The sequence below is a fragment of the Pecten maximus genome, chromosome 3, assembly GCF_902652985.1.
Source record: "Pecten maximus chromosome 3, xPecMax1.1, whole genome shotgun sequence".
NCBI classification, from domain to species: Eukaryota; Metazoa; Mollusca; class Bivalvia; order Pectinida; family Pectinidae; genus Pecten; species Pecten maximus.
This window is the reverse complement of record NC_047017.1, coordinates 26,931,792-26,954,780: the sequence shown is the minus strand read 5'-3', so window position 1 is coordinate 26,954,780 and position 22,989 is coordinate 26,931,792. Positions and strand designations below refer to the sequence as shown.

The window sequence follows — 22,989 nt, the reverse complement described above, 5'->3', positions numbered from 1 at the left end:
CGCTCGTGCACAGTTGTGTTGATAATGTCAATATTGATAGTGTTTACATTCTTCTATATTTCCGTAAATGTACAAGAATTCACCATCGTATCGTCATTGCGTACGGAAGATCCGCTTATTTTATGTCACAGTATAGTTACTTATATGTAAAATTGTACAGTTTCTATGTATAATTTCATATAGACCCAATATGAAATATACCCTACTCAAATTTTTATTATATCTCGAGTGTTTGGTTTATGATTATATCTCGAGTGTTTGGTTTATGATTGTATCTCGAGAGTTTGGTTTATGGTGATTATATCTCGAGTGTTTGGTTTATGATTATATCTCGAGTGTTTGGTTTATGATCGTATCTCGAGTGTTTGGTTTATTATTATATCTCGAGTGTTTTGTTGATGATTATATCTCGAGTGTTTTGTTGATGATGATTATATCTCGAGTGTTTGGTTTATGATGATTATATCTCGAGTGTTTGGTTTATGATTATATCTCGAGAGTTTGGTTTATGATTATATCTCGAGAGTTTGGTTTATGATTATATCTCGAGTCTTTGGTTTATGATGATTATATCTCGAGAGTTTGGTTTATGATTATATCTCGAGTGTTTGGTTTATGATTATATCTCGAGAGTTTGGTTTATGATTATATCTCGAGTCTTTGGTTTATGATGATTATATCTCGAGAGTTTGGTTTATGATTATATCTCGAGAGTTTGGTTTATGATTATATCTCGAGTGTTTGGTTTATGATTATATCTCGAGAGTTTGGTTTATGATTATATCTCGAGTGTTTGGTTTATGATCATATCTCGAGTGTTTGGTTTATTATTATATCTCGAGTGTTTTGTTGATGATTATATCTCGAGTGTTTTGTTGATGATGATTATATCTCGAGTGTTTGGTTGATGATGATTATATCTCGAGAGTTTGGTATATGATGATTATATCTCGAGAGTTTGGTTTATGATTATATCTCGAGTGTTTGGTTTATGATTATATCTCGAGTGTTTGGTTTAGGATTATATCTCGAGTGTTTGGTTTATGATTATATCTCGAGTGTTTGGTTTAGGATTATATTTCGAATGTTTGGTTTATGATTATATCTCGAGTGTTTTGTTCATGATGATTATATCTCGAGTGTTTGGTTCATGATGATTATATCTCGAGTGTTTTGTTTATGATTATATCTCGAGTGTTTGGTTTATGATGATTATATCTCGAGTGTTTGGTTTATGATGATTATATCTCGATAGTTTGGTTCATGATTACATCTCGAGTGTTTGGTTTATGATTATATCTCGAGTGTTTGGTTGATGATTATAGCTCGAGTGTTTGGTTTATGATGATTATATCTCGAGTGTTTGGTTCATGATGATTATATCTCGAGTTTTTCGTTGATGATTATATCTCGAGTGTTTGGTTTATGATTATATCTCGAGTGTTTGGTATATGATGATTATATCTCGAGAGTTTGGTTTATGATTATATCTCGAGTGTTTGGTTTATGATGATTATATCTCTAGTGTTTGGATTATGATGATTATATCTCGAGTGTTTGGTTGATGATTTTGTCTGTTTATGGTGGTTTATTTTTAAGGCTTATGATATTATGTAATACAGTATATTCTTGTGTTTTTTGTATGTTTATGTTATATGCATTGTTTTACGCCTAGCTTCTGGCTCTGGTTTGCTTATAATATGTTGACGCTACCTCACCTAATGTTGTAAACAAAGAGTATAAAAAAACTAAAACTGACTTTGATTTGTCCACCTGTTCTACCATGCCTAGCCCACAATGAACTCATTTTCCGCAGCGAAATACTGCAGTAATACTGCTCATTTTTATACAGTATCTGTTCATCAAGTTAACTTATCTTTCCAATTATCTTTGTCAGAAATCCTCAAAGACCGACTAGATTGTGTTTTCTCTGATGGAAGAGAAATAACATCGTACGTACTGGACAAGTTAGGTACTCTCTACCTTTCTTCAAAAGGAATAATAATTCTCCGAACAACATTGCCCTCTCCGGATTCCCTGATAGCCCTGATTGATCGTGACTGGCACGTGCCAACAAAGGCGGGAAACACCACTGAGTTCAATACTTATCTCGTGACGCGTCATACGTCACGAGTTTCATATACGATGTTGTTGAAAACGTTCGTGCTGATAAACGATGGTCGATAAGCTAAAACACTGAGTGCTATCAAATTAGAAAAAAGTGACAGATTATCAGTGTTAGGGTGTATGTTTGGATTTGCCGCTATAACTAGGTCATGAATGTTGGAAAGTTTTTATTATGACTAGCTCATTAGCGTTGGTCGTGTAACCATAAAAACTAGGTCATTGATTTTATAGGTAGGTAAATATTGTTTTGAAGGAGTTACAATCAAACCATGGTCAGTAATGCAGTATGGGAATGTTTGGTTTAGATTTGTATTGCTTCATGTCTTAAGGAAACGAGGTCACTAGGGCTAAAGATGTCATTATAAGTAGGACACAAATATTGGAGATGTCGCTATATCTAGGTAAGTTTTGTTGGAGATGTCGCTAAAACTAGGTCACTTTAGTTGGTAATATCGCTATAACTAGGTCACTAGGAATGGAGATATCGCTATATCTAGGTCATTAGTGTTGGCGATTTCGTTATAACTAGGTCACTTGTGTTGGAGATGTCGCTATAACTAGGTCACTAGTGTTGGAGATGTCGCTATAACTAGGCCACAAGTGTTGGAGATGTCGCTATAACTAGGTCACTAGAGTTGGAGATGTAGCTATAACTAGGTCACAAGAGTTGGAGATGTCGCTATATCTAGGTCACTAGTTTTTGAGATGTCGCTTTATCTAGGTCACTAGTTTTTGAAATGTCGCTATATCTAGTTCATTAGCGTTGGCGATTTCGCTATAACTAGGTCACTTGTGTTGGAGATGTCGCTATAACTAGGTCACTAGTGTTGGAGATGTCGCTATAACTAGGTCACTAGTGCTGGAGATGTCGCTATAACTAGGTCACTAGTGCTGGAGATGTAGCTATAACTACGTCACTATGGTTCGGGGAGGTGTTATTACCACGTCAAAATCAGTTACAAATACTTCTATGTCTAATAATCAGATTGAGATACTATACTGTGTCTAATAATCAGGTACAAATACTACTATGTCTAATACTCAGGTACAAAAACTTCCTTTGTCTAATAATCAGGTACAAATACTACTGTGTCTAATAATCAGGTACAAATACTACTGTGTCTAATACTCAGGTACAAATACTACTGTGTCTAATAATCAGGTACAAATACTACTGTGTCTAATAATCAGGTACAAATACTACTGTGTCTAATAGTCAGGTACAAATACTACTGTGTCTAATACTCAGGTACAAATACTACTGTGTCTAATAATCAGGTACAAATACTACTGTGTCTAATAGTCAGGTACAAATTCTATTGTGTCTAATAATCATGTACAAAACTACTGGCTTATAATCATTCTGGTGTAATTGTTAGGGGTCTACTGCCTGGAAACTTGGATATCCCTGTAGGAAGTTTGTTTCTGGAAAGTATCACGTTTCTCATTCTCATTTATATTTGTAGAGATTTATCGGATTTGATCAAGGTCTTGAATCTACTAGCCAATCTTAAGACACCTGTCACTATCGATACGCATAAGAAAAAACAACTTCCTGTTTACCCCTTACAGAAAGCTATAAATATATCATCATGTGCAGCTCTCCGTATACTGAGAAAAAGAAGATTATTAGCATCATCGGTTTCAGTGTGTGTTTGTATATAAGTAATGGATACTGGAAAATCAATGTTTCAACCTCACAGATTATCTGACGACGTGAGTACAGTAGCTAAAATTAAGTCTGATTTACACAAGGTCAACGGTCAAGAGCTGTGCATGCTGCAGATATAAAATGTGTTGTAGTTACATCATAATCGCGGATTTAATCTTTTTTCCTTGAGGAAGCGTCATCGAAATCATTATTTAAGACACAAGTATGATATCAGTATTGTGACGTCATGAATTAAGCGGTGCCTTGATTTGAGATTATATTCTCATATTTATGTATAATTATAGGACGGAATTTACCAAACGCGTTAAATAATTTGAGATGCCTCGAAAGGTTGGGGGTGTTTCAAATTATGGTAGACGTCTGGGGTCATCCATCAGTCAAAATATCACGATAGGTCTTGGCTGTTACTGCTATACAGTGTGTGTACTAAAATCAGTCTTAATGATACACAGACAATAAACAAACTCGAAATCTAAACAAGTAAAATTGCTTAACATATCGTGGAGAGTTAATGATGCATTAAGATCTGTTTAGCTTTTAATGGGTTCGTCCCCTTCACTCGTCTCACCCTAAGGGTAACACTGTCTCTCTGAAACCTGCCAAGTAACAATCACCATTGTGTTATCTACAGTATTTAAACTCACATATAAACTTTTACGTTCAAATAAGTCTGAAGTACTCAGTTCAGGACGTGGGTAATGCTTAAAGAGGAGGATTCTGAGGAAATCATGTTAGATTTTTCTCAACACCATTGGAAGAAACATCCGTCTGTAAGTATTATATACTGATTGGTATCTTGATACAAGTACTATCCTCTGTAAGTTTATTTTAACTACTGGGTACTCCTGCCCTGCCTGTAAATGTACACTATAGAATATCTAAAACCTTCCGTCTGTAAATATATACTTACTGTAGAACCTTTTTAATCTAAATCCTTCCGTTTCTAAACATATATTTACTGTAGAACCTTCCTTATCTAAAACCTTCCGTTTAAAAATATATATTTACTGTAGAACCTTCTAAATCTAAAGACTTCCGTTTGTAAATATATATTTACTGTAGAACCTTCCTAATCTAAAACATTCCGTATGTAAATGGTGTTTACGTTGTTATACTACAATACCATATAACCGCTACCTAACTCTTAAGTATAACTTATGTAACTTCAATGCCATCGTATTACTGTTATATTTCGGTTTGTTTTGTTACAATCCGGTTTCTGAATAATATTACACTTACGTATATCACAGGTGTCAACTGCTGGTTAGTATTTATAGAAAAATCATCAGCCCCCTACTATAAAAACCTTGTCGGTATAGTAGGAGTTGGGGCTGATATTTTTTTCTATAAATACTACGTCTTTGCTTAGAATCATCATTCTATATCATGTCGTATCATGTTGGTATTTTCGTTACTACCTTGACGACTCGGTCTGTATACCCTGGTCACCTGTTGTATTAGTAGTTTGGTATTTTTGTTACTACCTTGACGACTCGGTCTGTATACCCTGGTCACCTGTTGTATTAGTAGTTTGGTATTTTTGTTACTACCTTGACGACTCGGTCTGTATACCCTGGTCACCTGTTGTATTAGTAGTTTGGTATTTTCGTTACTACCTTGACGACTCGGTCTGTATACCCTGGTCACCTGTTGCATTAGTAGTTTGGTATTTTCGTTACTACCTTGACGACTCGGTCTGTATACCCTGGTCACCTGTTGTATTAGTAGTTTGGTATTTTCGTTACTACCTTGACGACTCAGTCTGTATACCTTGGTCACCTGTTATATTAGTAGTTTGGTATTTTCGTTACTACCTTGACGACTCGGTCTGTATACCCTGGTCACCTGTTGTATTAGTAGTTTGGTATTTTCGTTACTACCTTGACGACTCGGTCTGTATACCCTGGTCACCTGTTGTATTAGTAGTTTGGTATTTTCGTTACTACCTTGACGACTCGGTCTGTATACCCTGGTCACCTGTTATATTAGTAGTTTGGTATTTTCGTTACTACCTTGACGACTCGGTCTGTATACCCTGGTCACCTGTTGTATTAGAAGTTTGGTATAGGTCCGACTGGGACTAACGCGAAATACTTGCTCCGTGAAATTCAACTACACATTTAAATACTTCAATGTGTTAAATCTCTACTTCATACCTTTACCATTGCATGCCAAAAGAAAACATGTTGTTTGGTAAGGCTGCACGAGACCCTATAATGTTGCTCACTCATTCGTAGGAGTTTAACATGAAATAAACGGAAATAGATACCATCTTAGAATGCATACCAGGCAAAATATATATTGAACAAAGCCACAAAACAGCTGTAACGACGCATGTAAGATTAGAATGTATTTCTGTGGTGAGAAGATATAACGTTTTCTTAAACGAAACAAATTAAAGTAAATCCTTTATAAAATTTCGTGTTTGTGCTGATAAGTTGGGGAATGGCGGTTATCGACAACATAATGTAAACAATTGGGAATAAAGAAAACAACATTTTCCCCTTTTTTCTACAGATTACCATGACACATGCCACATAAATGCATTTAGAAATCACCTACAGTTCCGTTTGATATAAATATGAGGCTATGTGCACGTGTTTGATATATTTTCGGATATTAGTGTTGCAGCGACGATTTAACATACTTATTGTACAATTACTTAGGTAATCCTGAGATAATGTTTGGCAGCCAGTTAATCACATTTTATTTTTTTCCATTAGGAACGGTCATTTTTAAAGCAATTTCACCACAAACGGCAAATAAGTTCTTTTTTTGTCATATAATGTTATATGACAGTCAAGGCACGAGGGAGAAATATCACTTGGAACCATGGCTTTAAAGTGTGGAATATAAATGGTTAGGCAAGCTCATTATAATTATAGGTAGGTTTATAATCATATTGTATATGGAAAAACAGAACATAAGTACCATAACATGAACATTCAATATACCAACAGCATCAAGGGCAATAAATGACATCTTACATGTTTTATATGTTCATAAATTCATACTTTTGTTTTAATGTGCCATTTATCGAGTTACGCGACATTTATGTCTGGATGTTGAATGTCGAATTACGCAAAAAAATAATTAAAATAAATAAATATATATATAAAAAACGAAAAATGTTAACATTGTCGCTTTCGAAATTAATTTCTAAATTTAGACAGCATAAATAACGCCTCAACGGTCATAAAATCCTCCTCCTACCACCACCACCCTCACCGCAAAAAAACACCAAAAAACAAAAACAAAACAAAATTTGGGTGATGAATCAAATAATATCATCCTATCTGAAAACACTTGTATACGTTTAAGACACATTGTGATAACACATGAAGCATGCTGGACTGTGTATAGATACGCACGCTTTATCAGTCTAGACTCAGCGATGTCCCTATACTTACATAACTCCACTGGGTCCAGTTATAAGTATTACATAGCACTCGAGGATTACGAATACAATAAGAAAAGCATTTTAAGTATTTGAAAGGCTTTCCGCTGCCCCAATGTGTATAGAGGTCAAGGTAAGTCGTCATGGGTGCCCATACCGACCTTCACCGTGCCAAGTTGTTCTTTTGCATCCTATATGATGCCGTATCGCATTATCACATATACACTACTTGTTGCTTCAGCGATAAATAGTAACGTGACTTAAAAGTTATACAGTAGATACATGATGCACACCAAATCATTTGACGTAAACTCGCATAGGAAACATTTTCGTAAAAAAAACTTTTTTTTATTGCATTCATAGGTTTTTACTATCAATATTGATATATCAAAGTCTCAGGCGCGAATTCAAATATGAACATGAGAAAACGAGTATGACAACACTTCAAATTCAAAGCGACCACAATTAAGGAGAGGATCGGAACAGTCAGTAAACATATCATAAATGATGAAGGTAAACAATGCAATCTCGTATCTGGTACGTGGAAATCAAATAATCATGGACGAAATCAATTGCTGAGCATAGCTTGCAATCACTCTGATATAAAAAAAATAGGTTACGTAACTGTTTGATCAATAGGACTTTGAATTATTTCGTTGTATAATGATGAATCATTACCATATATAATGACAAGCTTAAAAAAATCAATACAAGCCAAACACTCATGCAATTAAATGTCGTATTCACTGTATGTACATTGGGATATTTACTGATCCTCATTGACAGAAACTAAATACAACCAACAGTCCTTTATGTTCTTGTGACATCAATACAATAATGAGTTACATTTTCTGACTTATATATTATTTACAACGAAAATCAATTGTGTAACATCAAAATATCTAGTTTCCTAATGATTCGGACAACTACGTACGCAGTTTTATAAGCTGTATCGTATCATATCTTATTTTTTAATATTAACTCACTATTTCTTCAATCTATCTAAAATCAAATTAAAGATATATCTTTAGATGTATACTTAACAAAGTATTATTTGTGAAACTTCTGATAACACAGCGCTGAAAACAATGATCTTAATGTATTTCCCCTATAGAGTTATTAGCTAATGTTTTGCATGTATTATTGTATTAGTATATGGTTACTCGTGTGTTTATATATAAATGACAGAATGTCGATGCGACATTCTAGGACAAAAACACCTGTTGTTATAGAGGGGGTTCGTCGAGAGGTTAAATCTGTACTATACACAATGATTTTATCATCGTATACATATCGCCGACATATGTTGGACTGTAAACATAACATAACACGTTATGGAAGGTACCAGAGCATTAATGTGAATACCAAGTAACAGTTATAAAGTGGTGAATCCGTAACACCTGATGGGATATACCGACATAACTGACATTGTATTCTGGATATAGTAAAGGTGAGATTGTTCCGAAGGGTTTGTCATGAAGACAAATAATTGTCAAAACAGAAGTTTGTTTTCGAATTTATTTAAATCATATTCAATGACTTTGCATATGATATTACCACAGATGTGTTTCCATACCTATGTATATATTTCAATGCCCATACCAGTTGGAGTTAATGAAGCCACACTGTTTTATTTGCTAAAATTGGCGTTGTCTGTGTATATAAAAAGGTCCCCGATTTCATATCCATGTTATATCTGTAATAAAAACACCTGTATGACGACATATGACCATTCAAATGCAGACTAAGAATAAATATTGACTTGCCAAGCACTACCATAGGGTGATTAATGTGTATGGAGTTTGTGAACGTTTCATTCAAATATTGCCTTGTCATTCTAACGATAACATGAAATTCCCTCGAGGGAAATAAAACACAATTGCTCTGACTTACAACTCTAGTATTCACCCGCAATAAATAGAGAAAATCAGGCTGTAACTAATGTAGAACCTCGACGACAATAAACACAGCAATAAAACATATTGTGACGATGGCATGGTAAGATAGCGACTGTAGTGGAGGTAAAACAATGGGGTTATGCTAAGGTGTCATACATAAAAAATGCAAATAATATCTTAATATGTTCACCATTTCGGCATGTAGTCCACAATGTTGTCTTCCCGGCTCACAGCGCTGAACATTACGTCCTCTGTATTTGTAAGTTGGCGATAAATACAGATGGTTATTTTTTCCACTGTGTGATAAACTAGGCCAATCCTTTATCAGAAAGTCAATATCATAAATATTATATAATTTATCTCAATTACATGTCAAAGCTTTCGTTATACTACGTTCAGACCTTGATATAGTAGAGGATAATAGTAAAAATGTAAGGCAAGTTATCTCATAACATGTATTTTAGGTGCAATATCCACGAGGCGGGTTATTTACACATGCTCTCGTTAAACGTTCTACAACAAGGGGATTACGACACACGAAGGTACAGCTCTGTCACTGGGAAGGGAGACACAAGCTGTTGGTAAGGAAGGGACTGTAAACGGATCCTCGATTGCATACCTGTTCTTATGGAGCAAGCAAGTCTAAAATATGAACCATGACGTCACAATCCAGGCGTATGTACACAGGGAATATTTATTGGATGAACAAATATATCAGAGCAGGAAAAAGATTTCGATTTGCTTATTCAATGTTACGGTTGAAAACGCATGTATAACACTATTAGCAGTTTACGACTTGTTTGTTTAATATACATATATAGTGAAGGTTTGGCCAAATACTGCATTTTACACCGCAACATAACCTACGATTGATATTAACAACATCACATTACCGGGTAGATAGTTCAATTCTGACCTACTTTTCTGAAATACACAAAATTTATGAACTTGGAATATCCCAAGTGTGCGATACACAGGTAAATGATTTTATTCAAGGATTGTACTTAAGACACGCAAGTAAATTACATGTGAAATATGGATCTATGTACAGTGTTCGCCAGAAAATGATTCTGGTACTTCATTAAACAGTTTTAATCCTTCAAGGACTGACGCATTGTGGTTCAGAAGAAAAGTGTAGATAAGAAAATGGTCCTAAATGAATTTTCAAAGAAGATGATGCGCTCTAAAAATCTATCTGTCGACCTTCAATGAACATGTACCAACCAGCGTTCCAAAGAGATTCAATTACTGTCTAAGAAGGGACATAATATGTGGCAATCAGGGAGGAAAAATAATGTCACATCAAGATGATTGAATGTCTATTGAAAGGATTACTGTTTTGAAATTGGTTTGTATTTTCACATGTATACATTTTTTGTTTTTGTATTTTCAGGAAATGGGCACATATCTACTGTTAGTTTTGAGTATGATCTGGATACCAAACAGTTTAGCAACGCATACGACATCCGCTTGGAATTACGGCGTAATGTTTGACGCCGGAAGTTCGAGTTCAAAATTAAAAATTTACAAATGGCCGACTCGATTGTCATCTGCCGAAGCGTTTGACATGGATCTGATATACACCAAACGGTACAAGCCTGGGATTAGTGACTACGTTTATCACCTTGACGATATTCCTAATTATTTGGCGGAAATGCTGACCAAGGCTAAATCACTAGTACCAACAAATCTACACCACTCAACGCCATTGTTTATGATGGCTACTGCTGGTACGTATCAAATTGTCACGATGGGAACTAACTTAAGAAAACAAAAATTGAAACATTTTCATAAAATGTTTCTGAAATTATTTACAAAGAGATGAGTATCTGCATTTCTTTGATTCATTCACCAAAGTAGAGGTATATGCTGTCATACGGACTCAAACAACAGGTAAGGGGGATTCATTTAACTACCTGTGGACTAAAAAGACTACTAACTTGTTCATGTGATGTTGTAAGAACCAATTTTTAACACGTTTGATTCGTATATACTGAAATGAAGATCAATGGTCGCAACCTGCCTTTACATGAACAATTATAATACTAGAAATCGCTGTTAAAGGTAATGAACAGTACCTGAAACTAACCATTTAACATATATCGCTTATAGAAAATACTTCTGATTCATAAAATCAGTCTAGATTTGATTGAATTCTAGCTGTTCATTTTATGATTAACACTCCGAAATCATTTCAGGTTCATCTATAACTTTGATTTTGCTAAACAAAATTTATGAAAAATATAATATCGAGGAAGCTGAATGGAAGCAGTGATGAAAATACTATTTTGTAGGTTTACGAGTCTTATCAGAAAACGACGCCATTGCCCTGATGACGTCAGCACGACGTTACCTAGGAAACTCCACTATAAACCCTTTCAAGTACAACCCACACACAGTGAGGATCCTATCAGGGGAGGAGGAGGGCGCGTACGCATGGATCGCTGCAAATTATCTCAGGAATTTCTTCGGCTCAGATAGGTATGGCTACCTTGTCGTTATTTATACAAGTGGATGATATGTCAAAATAGACACAACAAACTGGGGAAAACTATGGCAACATGTCCAGAAGGTCAGAACTGACCACAGTCTATAACCATGATACACTATACCAGAAGGTCAGAACTGACCACAGTCTATAACCATGGTACACTATACCAGAAGGTCAGAACTGACCACAGTCTATTACCATTATACACTATACCAGAAGGTCAGAACTGACCACAGTCTATTACCATGATACACTATACCAGAAGGTCAGAACTGACCACAGTCTATTACCATGATACACTATACCAGAAGGTCAGAACTGACCACAGTCTATTACCATTATACACTATACCAGAAGGTCAGAACTGACCACAGTCTATTACCATTATACACTATACCAGAAGGTCAGAACTGACCACAGTCTATTACCATTATACACTATACCAGAAGGTCAGAACTGACCACAGTCTATTTCCATGAAACACTGTACGATCGTTTGCCAAGAACTCTCGCTCTCCGTATAACCTTTCGTCATAACTTCCTTTTGTGTTTTGCTTTCCCTAACCTCTTGGGCCTCTTGTTGTTCTGGTGTCTTAATGACCGGTGTAAGCAATCTGCTACTTGTCTGATTTTTTTGTCAGCTGTTGCGCAATCTGAAAATTAGACAAAATAACCACTAAATCCTTACCTAATTCAGCCTTTGCCATCTACACTTGTGTGAGGTTCTCATTTTCATTTATTTGGATTTTTCTTTGTTTCCTATTTTTGAGGTGAGTAAAATGTAAGAGGTAAATTGAAGAGGGTCAGTTCAGTGGTAATATGGAAGTGGCCTCTAAATGGCCTTGGCGACTGTGAAGATCAGAGATAAGGTTTTAATTAGTAATTGATAGAGTTAACACCAGTGGAGGTTGTTTAAGCCTGTAGTGTAATTATTTGGTCTTAAGTATGTTAGATGTGAATAGTTGTCAGTTCCTTCTGGGGATGATATATTGTACCTTGGTGGTCACTCTCAGAGGCTGGTGTGTATATATATTATCAGAGGCTGGGTTAGGTCCAGTATGGGTGGTTTATAAATAGGCATGTGGTCAGTCTCCAGGACTGGTATATGCATAGCTGCCTGGTCAGACTGGGGGACAGGTTTATAAATAGGTATGCGATCATCCAGGGGGCTGCATTGAAATAGATTCTCAGCTCTGGTATAAATAGGTATGTGGTCATTGGGTGGACTGCCTTAAAATAGCTTCCCGGGCTGGATATAAATAGGTATGTGGTCATTGGATAGGCTGCATTAAAATAGATTCTCAGACTGTGGTATAAATAGGTATGAGGTTATGATCTGTTTATAGTCGGTTCTTAGGGGTTGTATATATAGAACTTGACCATGATGTCATTCTTTTATTAGACTGTGTTGGTGTTTAAGTTTAGCATCTATTGTGTAGTGGGGTGAAGTAAGTGATGTCACTGGTCAAGAATAGTTTGCTGGCCATATATAAAGGGCTGTTAACTTAGAGCAGGGGCTTTTTGGACATCGAGTGGCTAGAGGAGTTTTCAGAGTGAGTCTGGAACAAGAAATTATAGTTTTAGAGAGTTTTTAGGGTTAGTGTTTGGAGTTGGTCTTATTAACAGAGAGACTTTGGATTGTATTATCTTAGTTTAGATAGAGAGTATAGAAATGTGTAGAGTAGTTTAGTTTATGGTTTTGAGTTGTAGTTTAGTTAAGTCATAAGGAATAGCAAGAACCTTTTATTGTGCAATTATTTTCTTCATCTTGGTTACTTCTAAAAGGAATTGGAGTGGATTTTATTTAGATACTGCTGGAATTTATTCAACTTCAGGATTTCTTATTTACTTTGTGAATTATTTGTGAATTTATACGTTCTACTCCTGGAGTATATATTGGATTGAAATTAGATATATCTTGATTGGCAAGTACTTTGAATGAAAGTCATATCTTAATAAAACTGAAGGAATTTTATATACATGTGTATGTTTTGTTTTGAATTTCATCGATTAACGTAACGATGTGGTGTCAGAAGAAATAAAAGTGTTAGCGAGAAAACCGCAACACTTGTTTAACAGCAATATAATACTTTATCTAAGAGACACGCTTTGTTTAGTAAGAAATAAGAGTAGGATTATGTACTTGAAATACACAGATCCCATGTGTTTCTAGTGTTACAGTCATTTTTATCAACAAAATTCACATGCCCCACTCCTTTTATACATGAGCAACCGTGCGGAACAAGGTTACATTCTAAGTTTACTGTAACAATATTCATTTCAGAATGGTGCACACACAATCATTTAATCTGTATTTAGCGATTCCGTTACACTATAAATGCATCTTTGTGTGTTACGTCACTCAAGATTACATTGTGGCCCCGGTATACCGTGTAGCCTGCATTATCTTCTCTTAATCGGTGTCAGTATGTGTCCTTCATGGCAACATATCTGATCCTGTCAAACCTTGACAATAGTGATTAGTTAGGAGATGCTAATGTTTACCCAGAAGATATAGGTCAGTGGAAATTCAAAGAGACGAGACTTTCTATCGATGTGATCAGCCACAGGAGAAGAAACTATGAACGACAATCTGTTTGGGGTATAAAAACAAGTAAAAAAGGACACAGTACCAGTCGTGAAGAATTTCATTCCAAGAATCATTTTAGTGTTTTTTTTCTTTCAAAGCGATGGACAAATACATCGTTTGAAAGGCAGTATCAAACGCGAAATAGTCACAAAATAGTTAAAACTGGTATATCACACTAGAAAATCAATTAACGATACATGTATATAGTTAACATTTCAGTAAATTATCTGATGTTACTCAACTTATCTCAAACATAAAATAAGGTCTTAAAAAAAAAAAAAAAAAGAGTGGAAAGTTGAACATGTCCTCTAATTTGCAAGTGAATAACACACCTAATTATCAATAAATATGGTAAACCCGAACAAAATAACTTTACACATGATCCAAACACCTGATGACTTGGTAATTGTTTCTGTGGTGTTCACATTGTCATGTTAAGAGTTACCGTCCTTTGGAAGTTCCGTTCCCTGTGTGAGGTGTATGTTTACATTGTCATGTTAAGAGTTACCGTCCTTTGGAAGTTCCCTGTGAAGTGTATGTTCACATTGTCATGTTAAGAGTTGTCGTCCTTTGGAAGTTCCCTGTGAAGTGTATGTTCACATTGTCATGTTAAGAGTTGTCGTCCTATGGAAGTTCCTTGTGAAGTGTATGTTCACATTGTCATGTTAAGATTTGGTTTGGTTTGTTTAACGTCCTATTAACAGCTAAGGTCATTTAAGGACGGTCTCCCGTGCGTGCAACATGCGTGCGTGTGGTGAGTGGGTATGCGTGTTTTGGAAGGCTGCGGTATGTTCGTGTTAAGTCTCCTTGTGATAGGCCGGAACTTTTGCCGATTTATAGTGCTACATCACTGAAGCATACTGTCGAAGACACCCAGCAGGACACCCCACCCGGTCACATTATACTGACAACGGGCGAACCAGTCGTCCCACTCCTAATATGCTGAGCGCTAAGCAGAAGTAGAAACTACCATTTTTAAAGACTCTGGTATGTCTCGGCCAGGGGACAGAACCCAAAGCCTTCCTCACAGGGGCGAACGCTCAACTAAAGGCCAAAAGTGTGGCATTGTCAAGGGAGACATTAGGAAGAAGAAAGTTGTTAAGAAAGAAAAGAAAAGATAAGATCCCATATTTAGCAGACTCTTACGATCATGCAATGGGGGCATCAGGTACAATTGTTAAAACCTGGCACGTCCTTAAATGGCCCTGGCTGTTAATAGAACGTTAAACAAAAACAAACCAAACCAACCAATTGTTAAGAGTTATCGTCCTTTGGAAGTTCCCTGTGAGGTGTATATATACTGTGCCCCTTTCAATAACTTCCATTTCTCTTTTCTCGCTAGTTTATCTCTGTGTACTAATATTATATAACTCCAGTTAAATTGCGGTATCATTCTACTTTATTATACATCTTATCGATTAATATTATTCCCCAGGCCGCCATCACAAGCCGTCGGTGTACTGGAGATGGGAGGAGGGTCTACCCAGATAACCTTCATACCAGACGGTCCCATCCTCGCCAATATGTTCCCAGTGCGCATGGCCGGGGTGACGTATTACCTGTACACCCATAGTTACCTATATTACGGACAAAACTACATGGCCCACAGGGTACGACGCTACCTGGAGGAGGAGAGTCCACTGGACACTGAACTGTTAAACCCATGTATGCTGAGGGGTGAGTTATCAAAAACATGTAAGGAGTCACATGACATACGATTCCAGTTTTAGACCTGGACTTACACCAATGCTACGACTATTGTGGTTTCTGTACGACAATTCGCATTTCAAGGGACAATATAACGTAAAGCAAATCCTCACCAAAACGAAAAGATGAAAACACGCTTAAGGTAGACTGACCCTTCTGTGACGTCACAGACATGTGTCCGGCGATCCGGCGATCTCCGGCGATCCGGCGATCCGGCGTCCGGCGATCCGGGCCCTTGATTATATTCACGAATAGTTACATCTGGTTTAATTTTCAAGTCAGCTGGGAGATAAATGTTTAGGCCTACAGCACGATGCGGTAAAGAGGTAAAGGGGTCAGTTTTGTAAAACTAAAAGACTAGGTAAGGCTTATGCTTTCAATGAAGTGAGAACATAAATTAAAGATGGTCCATTGAAAACAAGGACAGCGCCGATGTATCACATAATGTGCCAATGTGTGACGACCATATAACGTTAGTTACAGTCTCGGCGGAGACAATTTATATCAAGTCAGGAAGAGGTTAGCACATCTCCAATTTATGGCAATATAGAACAAGAGGACACTTCATGGCGCACGGGCCGACGCATAGTGGAGTTGGGGACTTTGGCCGATGCTCTAAAAGCATGTGCACTTTGCGACAACCAACAATTACTTCAGTATACATGTACTCCATCTGTCAGATTGTATATTGTTAGGGGAACGTAAGTTCGGCCTTGCGCACTTTACATGTGATATATTGTTATTCAGAATGCGAGGTAGTCAACCATATTCCAACCGCGGGTAGACACAGATCAGAAAAAGGAGGAAACGCATGGGACGTAAACACAAAACTTGCAACATGCATTGATGGTATAAAAGATCTATATAAACTCTCACGAAATTTACGTTGACATTCGACAATTTTTCAAAAACCTAAAACCCGTGAAATTGATGTAGATGTTAAGTGCCTTTTTAATCATATTCTGGATATATTATAATTATTGTATTTAATAATTAACTGTAGGCCTATAAAACACGTTTCCTGTGATCTGTCTAGGCTGGAGATTTCACTCCATGGGGAGCTCTTTACCAGGTTCGAGCAGTTTTATAAATTAGATCATAACAAAAACGGCTGACGGATTGACAAGCACAAATTCGGACTCTTTAAAGAGGCATGCCCGTGAATGAACTGTAACGAGTTGCATAAATGCAAAAAATACATAAACAAAAACCATCAAAAGGCCAACTCTGGTAATTTCTACATCACTACCATGTCAGCAAATTGCGGCGCCCGGGTGTTAAGCTCAAGAGCGTCTTCGTTGCCACAGGTGTAAAATACGGAAATGTTTAATTTTCCTATTTAACTATTACCAATCAATCCAATAAGACTTGACAATGTCAAAATATATAATTCCGATAAACTGTGAGATTTACAGTCATTTCGATCGCGGATTTTGCTGTATATGTTGCATAATTCGTGGATTGCGGCATAATTTGGTCATACCCGCCTACAATGTGGGCGAATTAGCAAAAAATGAGTGTTTTTCCTGTCAGTTATCCTTGCAAGTTTTAGCCAATTTATCATTTTGTTCCGTGGTTGGGTTATTTTCCTTGAAGGACATCATTATCACATCAAAAAAGAAAAAAAATATCCCAACCGTTCTTCCGATCCCGTCTTCGGCGTTCATTTTCTATAGAAATTATCGTTGCCCGGGTGTAAAATTCATCGATGCCCAGGTGTAAGCACCGGCGCCCGGTTTGTACGATTGAACCCGGTGAGTAAAGCCTGGGGTCGCGGTTCGATGACGGTGTAGGCACACTACTTGCTTTTCTGTTATATCGGTTGACCACTCCAAGTGCAAGCTACAGGGAAATGAGAGGCTTCGTTGGGGATAAAACCTGGGTTAATGTGTGTTCGGGGCGAACTCGTTTGAAAAGTGAGGAATAGTGAGGCAGGTTTTAATTGTAAATAGGGTACATAGTGATTTCAGGTGGGGGAATTTCCATTAAGTCAGTCGGTAGAGCGACGGAGCAGTAAGCAGAGGGTCGCGGGTTTAACCCCTTGTGGAGGCACTAAATTCGCTTTCCTGTTATATATATCATGAAAATATTGTTGTATCGTCTGCCCTTTTACGTTGTTAGTAGCAAAGAAATATGGCAGTAGAATACTGATGCCATTATTAAGTGCACGATCATTTGGAATCCAACAATGCAAAGTAAAGACAATGAAATTCACATCAGGACAAACAATAAACAATTCTGTCTGGTGACTCAGCAGTGTTCGAAAGTAAAGGTGGTCCGATGGCCAGAGGCTATAGAAAACCTGGTCGGTCTATGTAAAATTTCTTAGTGTTGGCCCCAATGGCTATGAAAAGTTTGAGTTCTGACATACATTACAATTCATGTAAACAACATTCCAATATTTTTCTGACAAATGATGATATGAAATCCGAGCTTAAAATAGAGGTTTTTTAACCCATTATAGCGTGTTATTACTGGATGATGCAAGCGTTTGCGTGACAGTAATGCTACTTTTCAACAATATGTTTACAAAATGGGTCTATGGAAAAATGACTTGGGCTATGGGATTTCAATTTTCTGTAGACATACTGTCAAAGGAATTTTCATATATACTTTCATGTATAGATGTTTAGATGTAATACATAGCTTATGTAACAATGTGTTTACATGTTTAGATTTAGATTTTTTAAAAAGGGGGCTATAATCACCTATTGTATTTTGGCCTAGTTAGTTTGTAGCATTTTTTGTGTGTCATTCTTTTTAATTAACCCCCCCCCCCCCCCCCCTAAAAAAAAAGTCTAAAATCTGAAAATGTGGTAGTATATACATGTTACGGTGAGTGATTACTGTCATAGCTGCGCTCTTCTAAGGCATTGCCTTCATTCAAATTACATTATCAGGGGGTCCAACGTGTTTGGTATGATGAGCGCGTATTTTGGTATGAGAAGATCAATATGGCTGACAAACACCGCTTCAGACCCCACCGGTGAGTACAAAATCCTTAATATTTCGTTAACATAGAATATGACAGATTAATGGAGATTGCGTTTCGGTGACAAAATGTTTGCAGTTTCCAATCATGTATGATATATTTGCTGACAGTATATGGTTTAGAAGTTATTGAGCAGTTAGCGCGATATTTTGAGACAAAAATCAACACCTCGCACCTATTTTCCACTAGATTGATACTTTCAAGTCGAGTTGAATAGCATTGTAGCACATATACTCAACTACGGTCACTATCGAACCATAGTCAAGCCAAATTTGACTCGCTATAATGCCCTATATTCCCATTACCGATCAGGTTAGTTTGGTGTACGCAATCATTGGTATGTGTCGTCATGTATACGACCAGATTTGGTATGATGCGTTTTTGTAGTTCGTCCATACAATGATGCCTAAACTGGCTTGTTAAAAATGCTCCTTTTTATTTTCAGGTAATTCATAATGGCGCGGTACAAAAAACGTCTCAAGTTAAGCCTGTATAGATCAAAGCAACGCCATAAATACACATCACAAACTATACATTTGCCGCGGAAATCAAACAAACGAGCCTTCGTTTTTTCCCCTGAAAAATCTAATGCGAAAAGGATGTGCGTTTCTACACAAAAATCTGATCCTACATCAGTTCATACCGACGTGACACCACCACATAATGCTTCTGTTGAACTAAACGAATATACAACGGTTGATGATTACCAAATCTTGGACGTACTCGACACATATGAAATACTTGTTTATTACAATATTGCAACCAATTTATATACAGGTGTAAAGTGTACAAGATTTGTTCATTTCTTTAATATTCGTTTTTCAATTGTGCCCATGACTTGGTCCAGGACGGGCGTACAGTTTTGGCTCAAACAATGCCGTTTTATTCCCCTTCACGTTAGTACATCGCAAATTAAAGTCTAAACAATAGACACATATTCATCAACTGTACCATGTCCATTGCTAGTACAATTCTGTTTAAATTAATGGAGCGATTTAAAATAACTAAATAAATAATTGACACTTGTTTCAGTAACCAGATATTTGACCTATCAACGTACTCTATAACCTGTTACACATAGAGTGCGGAAAACGACCAATCGTGGTTACACTGGCTCTGCGGCACGAATTTGTTTTTCCTCGCGTGATTTCTTTATTTGCCTGTGAAATAAATAGATGTTATTTTCAAAATGTGGACGATTGATTCTTGTATCCCTTTCACGTGTAAAGACGATTTTTGAAAAAAAAACGCATCATACCAAATCTGGTCGTATACATGACGACACATACCAATGATTGCGTACACCAAACTAAACTGATCGGTAATGGGAATATAGGGCATTATAGCGAGTCAAATTTGGCTTGATTATGGTTCGATAGTGATAGTAGTTGATTATATTTGCTACAATGCTATTCAACTCGACTTGAAAGTATCAATCTAGTGGAAAATAGGTGCGAGGTGTTGATTTTTGTCTCAAAATATCGCGCTAACTGCTCAATAACTTCTAAACCATATACTGTCAGCAAATATATCATACATGATTGGAAACTGCAAACATTTTGTCACCGAAACGCAATCTCCATTAATCTGTCATATTCTATGTTAACGAAATATCAAGGATTTGTACTCACCGGGGGGTCTGAAGCGGTGTTTGTCAGCCATATTGATCTTCTCATACCAAAATACGCGCTCATCATACCAAACACGTTGGACCCCCTGATTATCGCATAGGTTGGAACGCTCGACACTCGACACTCGAGCAACATTGTTTAGCGCTGCAAATGAAGCTCATATTGTGCATGTTCTGGCATTCTGTATCACCGATACGCTTCGTTTGACATGGCGTATTAGAAGGAAGCGTCTGAAGGACCGTTAGTGTAATGTTCTAATTTTCATCCGGAAAAGAGGAAAATATCCGGAAAATGTTAATTGCGTTTGGGAAATCAAACAAATAAAGTTCTTTAAAAAAAAAAAGGACCAGTAACATAGATTACAATATAATTTATGAAAGAAAATGGTAAAGATTTAACAAAAAAATTCATCAATCTCAGATTCCAAAATAACTGCTCTAATTTGGTAATTTGAGCCATACTTGAAGCAAAAGTTTTGGGGTACCAGCAAAGTAAACGGCCACAGTGTGAAAAGTAATATGCTGAGGTGTTATTTTTTTTCTTAAAGCATACATATGAAATTTTTAATTAAGCAAAAAGAAGGGGGTCATTTTTCTGTTCATTTTTTTCTGGAAAAAAATAAACTTGTACTTTTTAAAATCAATTTTTCACTAAAAATAACAGGTTTTTCGTATAAAAATAGTCATATTTTGTTCACCACCCAAAGAATCTTCTCTTTTTTTGATAATTATGAATGATATTGCTCATACTGATGATATAAATAGGATATAAACTTCTTTTTATGCCTGAGGTAAATATTATCGGGGAAAGATACAATCTACCAAAATCCTTAAAAATATGGTTCAGCTATTAATTAATACGTATCTTTATGTGGCCCTGGTAGTAAAACGAACGAGGTGACATTTGTTTTTTATGTGCTTTTCGTGATAAGAGCATAATTAACATTGAAATAAAAATAAAATTAAGGAGATCTATCAGAGGAAACCCGAAGGGTCGGTCTACCTTAAGCGTAATAATTAAAGGACGCAAAGCCCCAAAGCGAATAATAAAATGACACATTTCTTGGAACCGCTACAATAACCGACTCAACAGCATTGGCTAGAACACTATGATTTTGTTTATCTGGTTTGCTCCGTCTTCAAAGAGAGGTAGCCCTGTTTTCATTTTTATCCTCAGGTGACAACGTGTCTTTCAGCACTGAAGAGGGCGCCACTGTGATTTTCCGGGGAGACAGTAACCCCACAAAGTGCCTTGAAATTATTAATAGCTTCCTCCAAAGTGCCGGCGAAAACTCGTGTTATCCCAAACCATGCGCCATCGGTCAGACCTACCAGCCATCACTTGGAACAGACACATTCTTCGCTATATCTGCATACGTGTATGCTCCTACCACATTAAGGGCGCTGGATACATTCGGAAGGTTGCAGATTCCAACGTTGAATACAACAGCCCATGAATATTGCCGAATGGTATGGACTTCCGTTCTTTTGGAACATTTATTTTGAAAACATATGCGTACATTTTGAGTACATCTGTATCCCACAATGATGAGCATTGAACTAATACATCCTCTGGTGAAGACCCGAGCTGTATTGTCCGATTCCTACTAGGTTTGCGTCATGAAACTATGATCTCGAACCATTTTATTCGGGTGCGGTTGTGTCCGTGCGTAAGGCTTTTAACTCCAATTATTGCTCTTTATAATATGCAATAACTGGCTCGTTGTAGGATATACTACATAAAGTAAATATTTAGTCAGTTTAGGACGAACCCGTACATAATACTATTTTATACGCGATATAGCCGACGTCACGTCCTTCCTAACTGACACGCTTTGATAATGTTTAATCCTATATATACATATGTAAATAGAGGAAACGACATTTGCCATTTCACTTGTTATGCTTTATTTCTATTTTCAGACTTTAGCTCAAGCTATAAATTCAACCGGAACTCTTGCAGAGTATGCTTCCGGTTATTGCATGATGGGACTTTACATTCCTTCTTTATTGACAACATCCTATGGTTTTCCTTCAAGCACTCAAAGAATACAAGTAACGGACAAAATAAACGGCGAATCTGTAGGTAAGATGGCATATCACTTTGTCTTCCCAAGTTTATTTGTCTATAGTCTCACGTGTTGGTGTAAGGCACGGGATCGATATAATTTGCGATCAATAACTGCAAGAAATACATTGATTTTTGGAACTTTCAGAACACAGACAAAGTAAGCAAGACATGTGCTTGCTGTCTTTATGAACGTAATGAATACTGAATTAAAACAAGAATGTTTCATAACATTCATGTTGCATTTCGTACTTTTTATGAAATTTACATTTAAATCTCATTTTCCTGAATAGTGCACAAACAACTTTTATTAGATTTAAGGAAATTATGCATGCATTATAGACACGGATTTTCAGTGCCAAAAACTTTCGCCGGAACAGCAATGTACTGTCTAAAGAGCTGCAGAGCAATGCTGTGT

General features: G+C 36.7%; 1 protein-coding gene across 4 annotated transcripts in view; it reads left to right on the top strand.

Annotated features, from left to right (window-relative positions):
- Positions 1-22,989, top strand: part of LOC117323756 (ectonucleoside triphosphate diphosphohydrolase 3-like) — a 51,047-nt gene that overhangs the window by 25,237 nt on the left and 2,821 nt on the right. For 2 of the 4 annotated variants that reach the window (XM_033879187.1, XM_033879186.1), the window contains exons 2-6: positions 10,488-10,824; positions 11,389-11,575; positions 15,610-15,851; positions 21,681-21,973; positions 22,427-22,589. In XM_033879187.1, coding sequence (XP_033735078.1) covers positions 10,491-10,824; positions 11,389-11,575; positions 15,610-15,851; positions 21,681-21,973; positions 22,427-22,589 — 1,219 coding nt within the window. In that variant the 5' untranslated portion in view covers positions 10,488-10,490. Of the gene's footprint in view, positions 1-4,450; positions 4,570-8,551; positions 8,647-10,487; positions 10,825-11,388; positions 11,576-15,609; positions 15,852-21,680; positions 21,974-22,426; positions 22,590-22,989 lie in introns of those variants that run through there. The other 2 variants (XM_033879185.1, XM_033879188.1) reach the window with 2 other exon arrangements.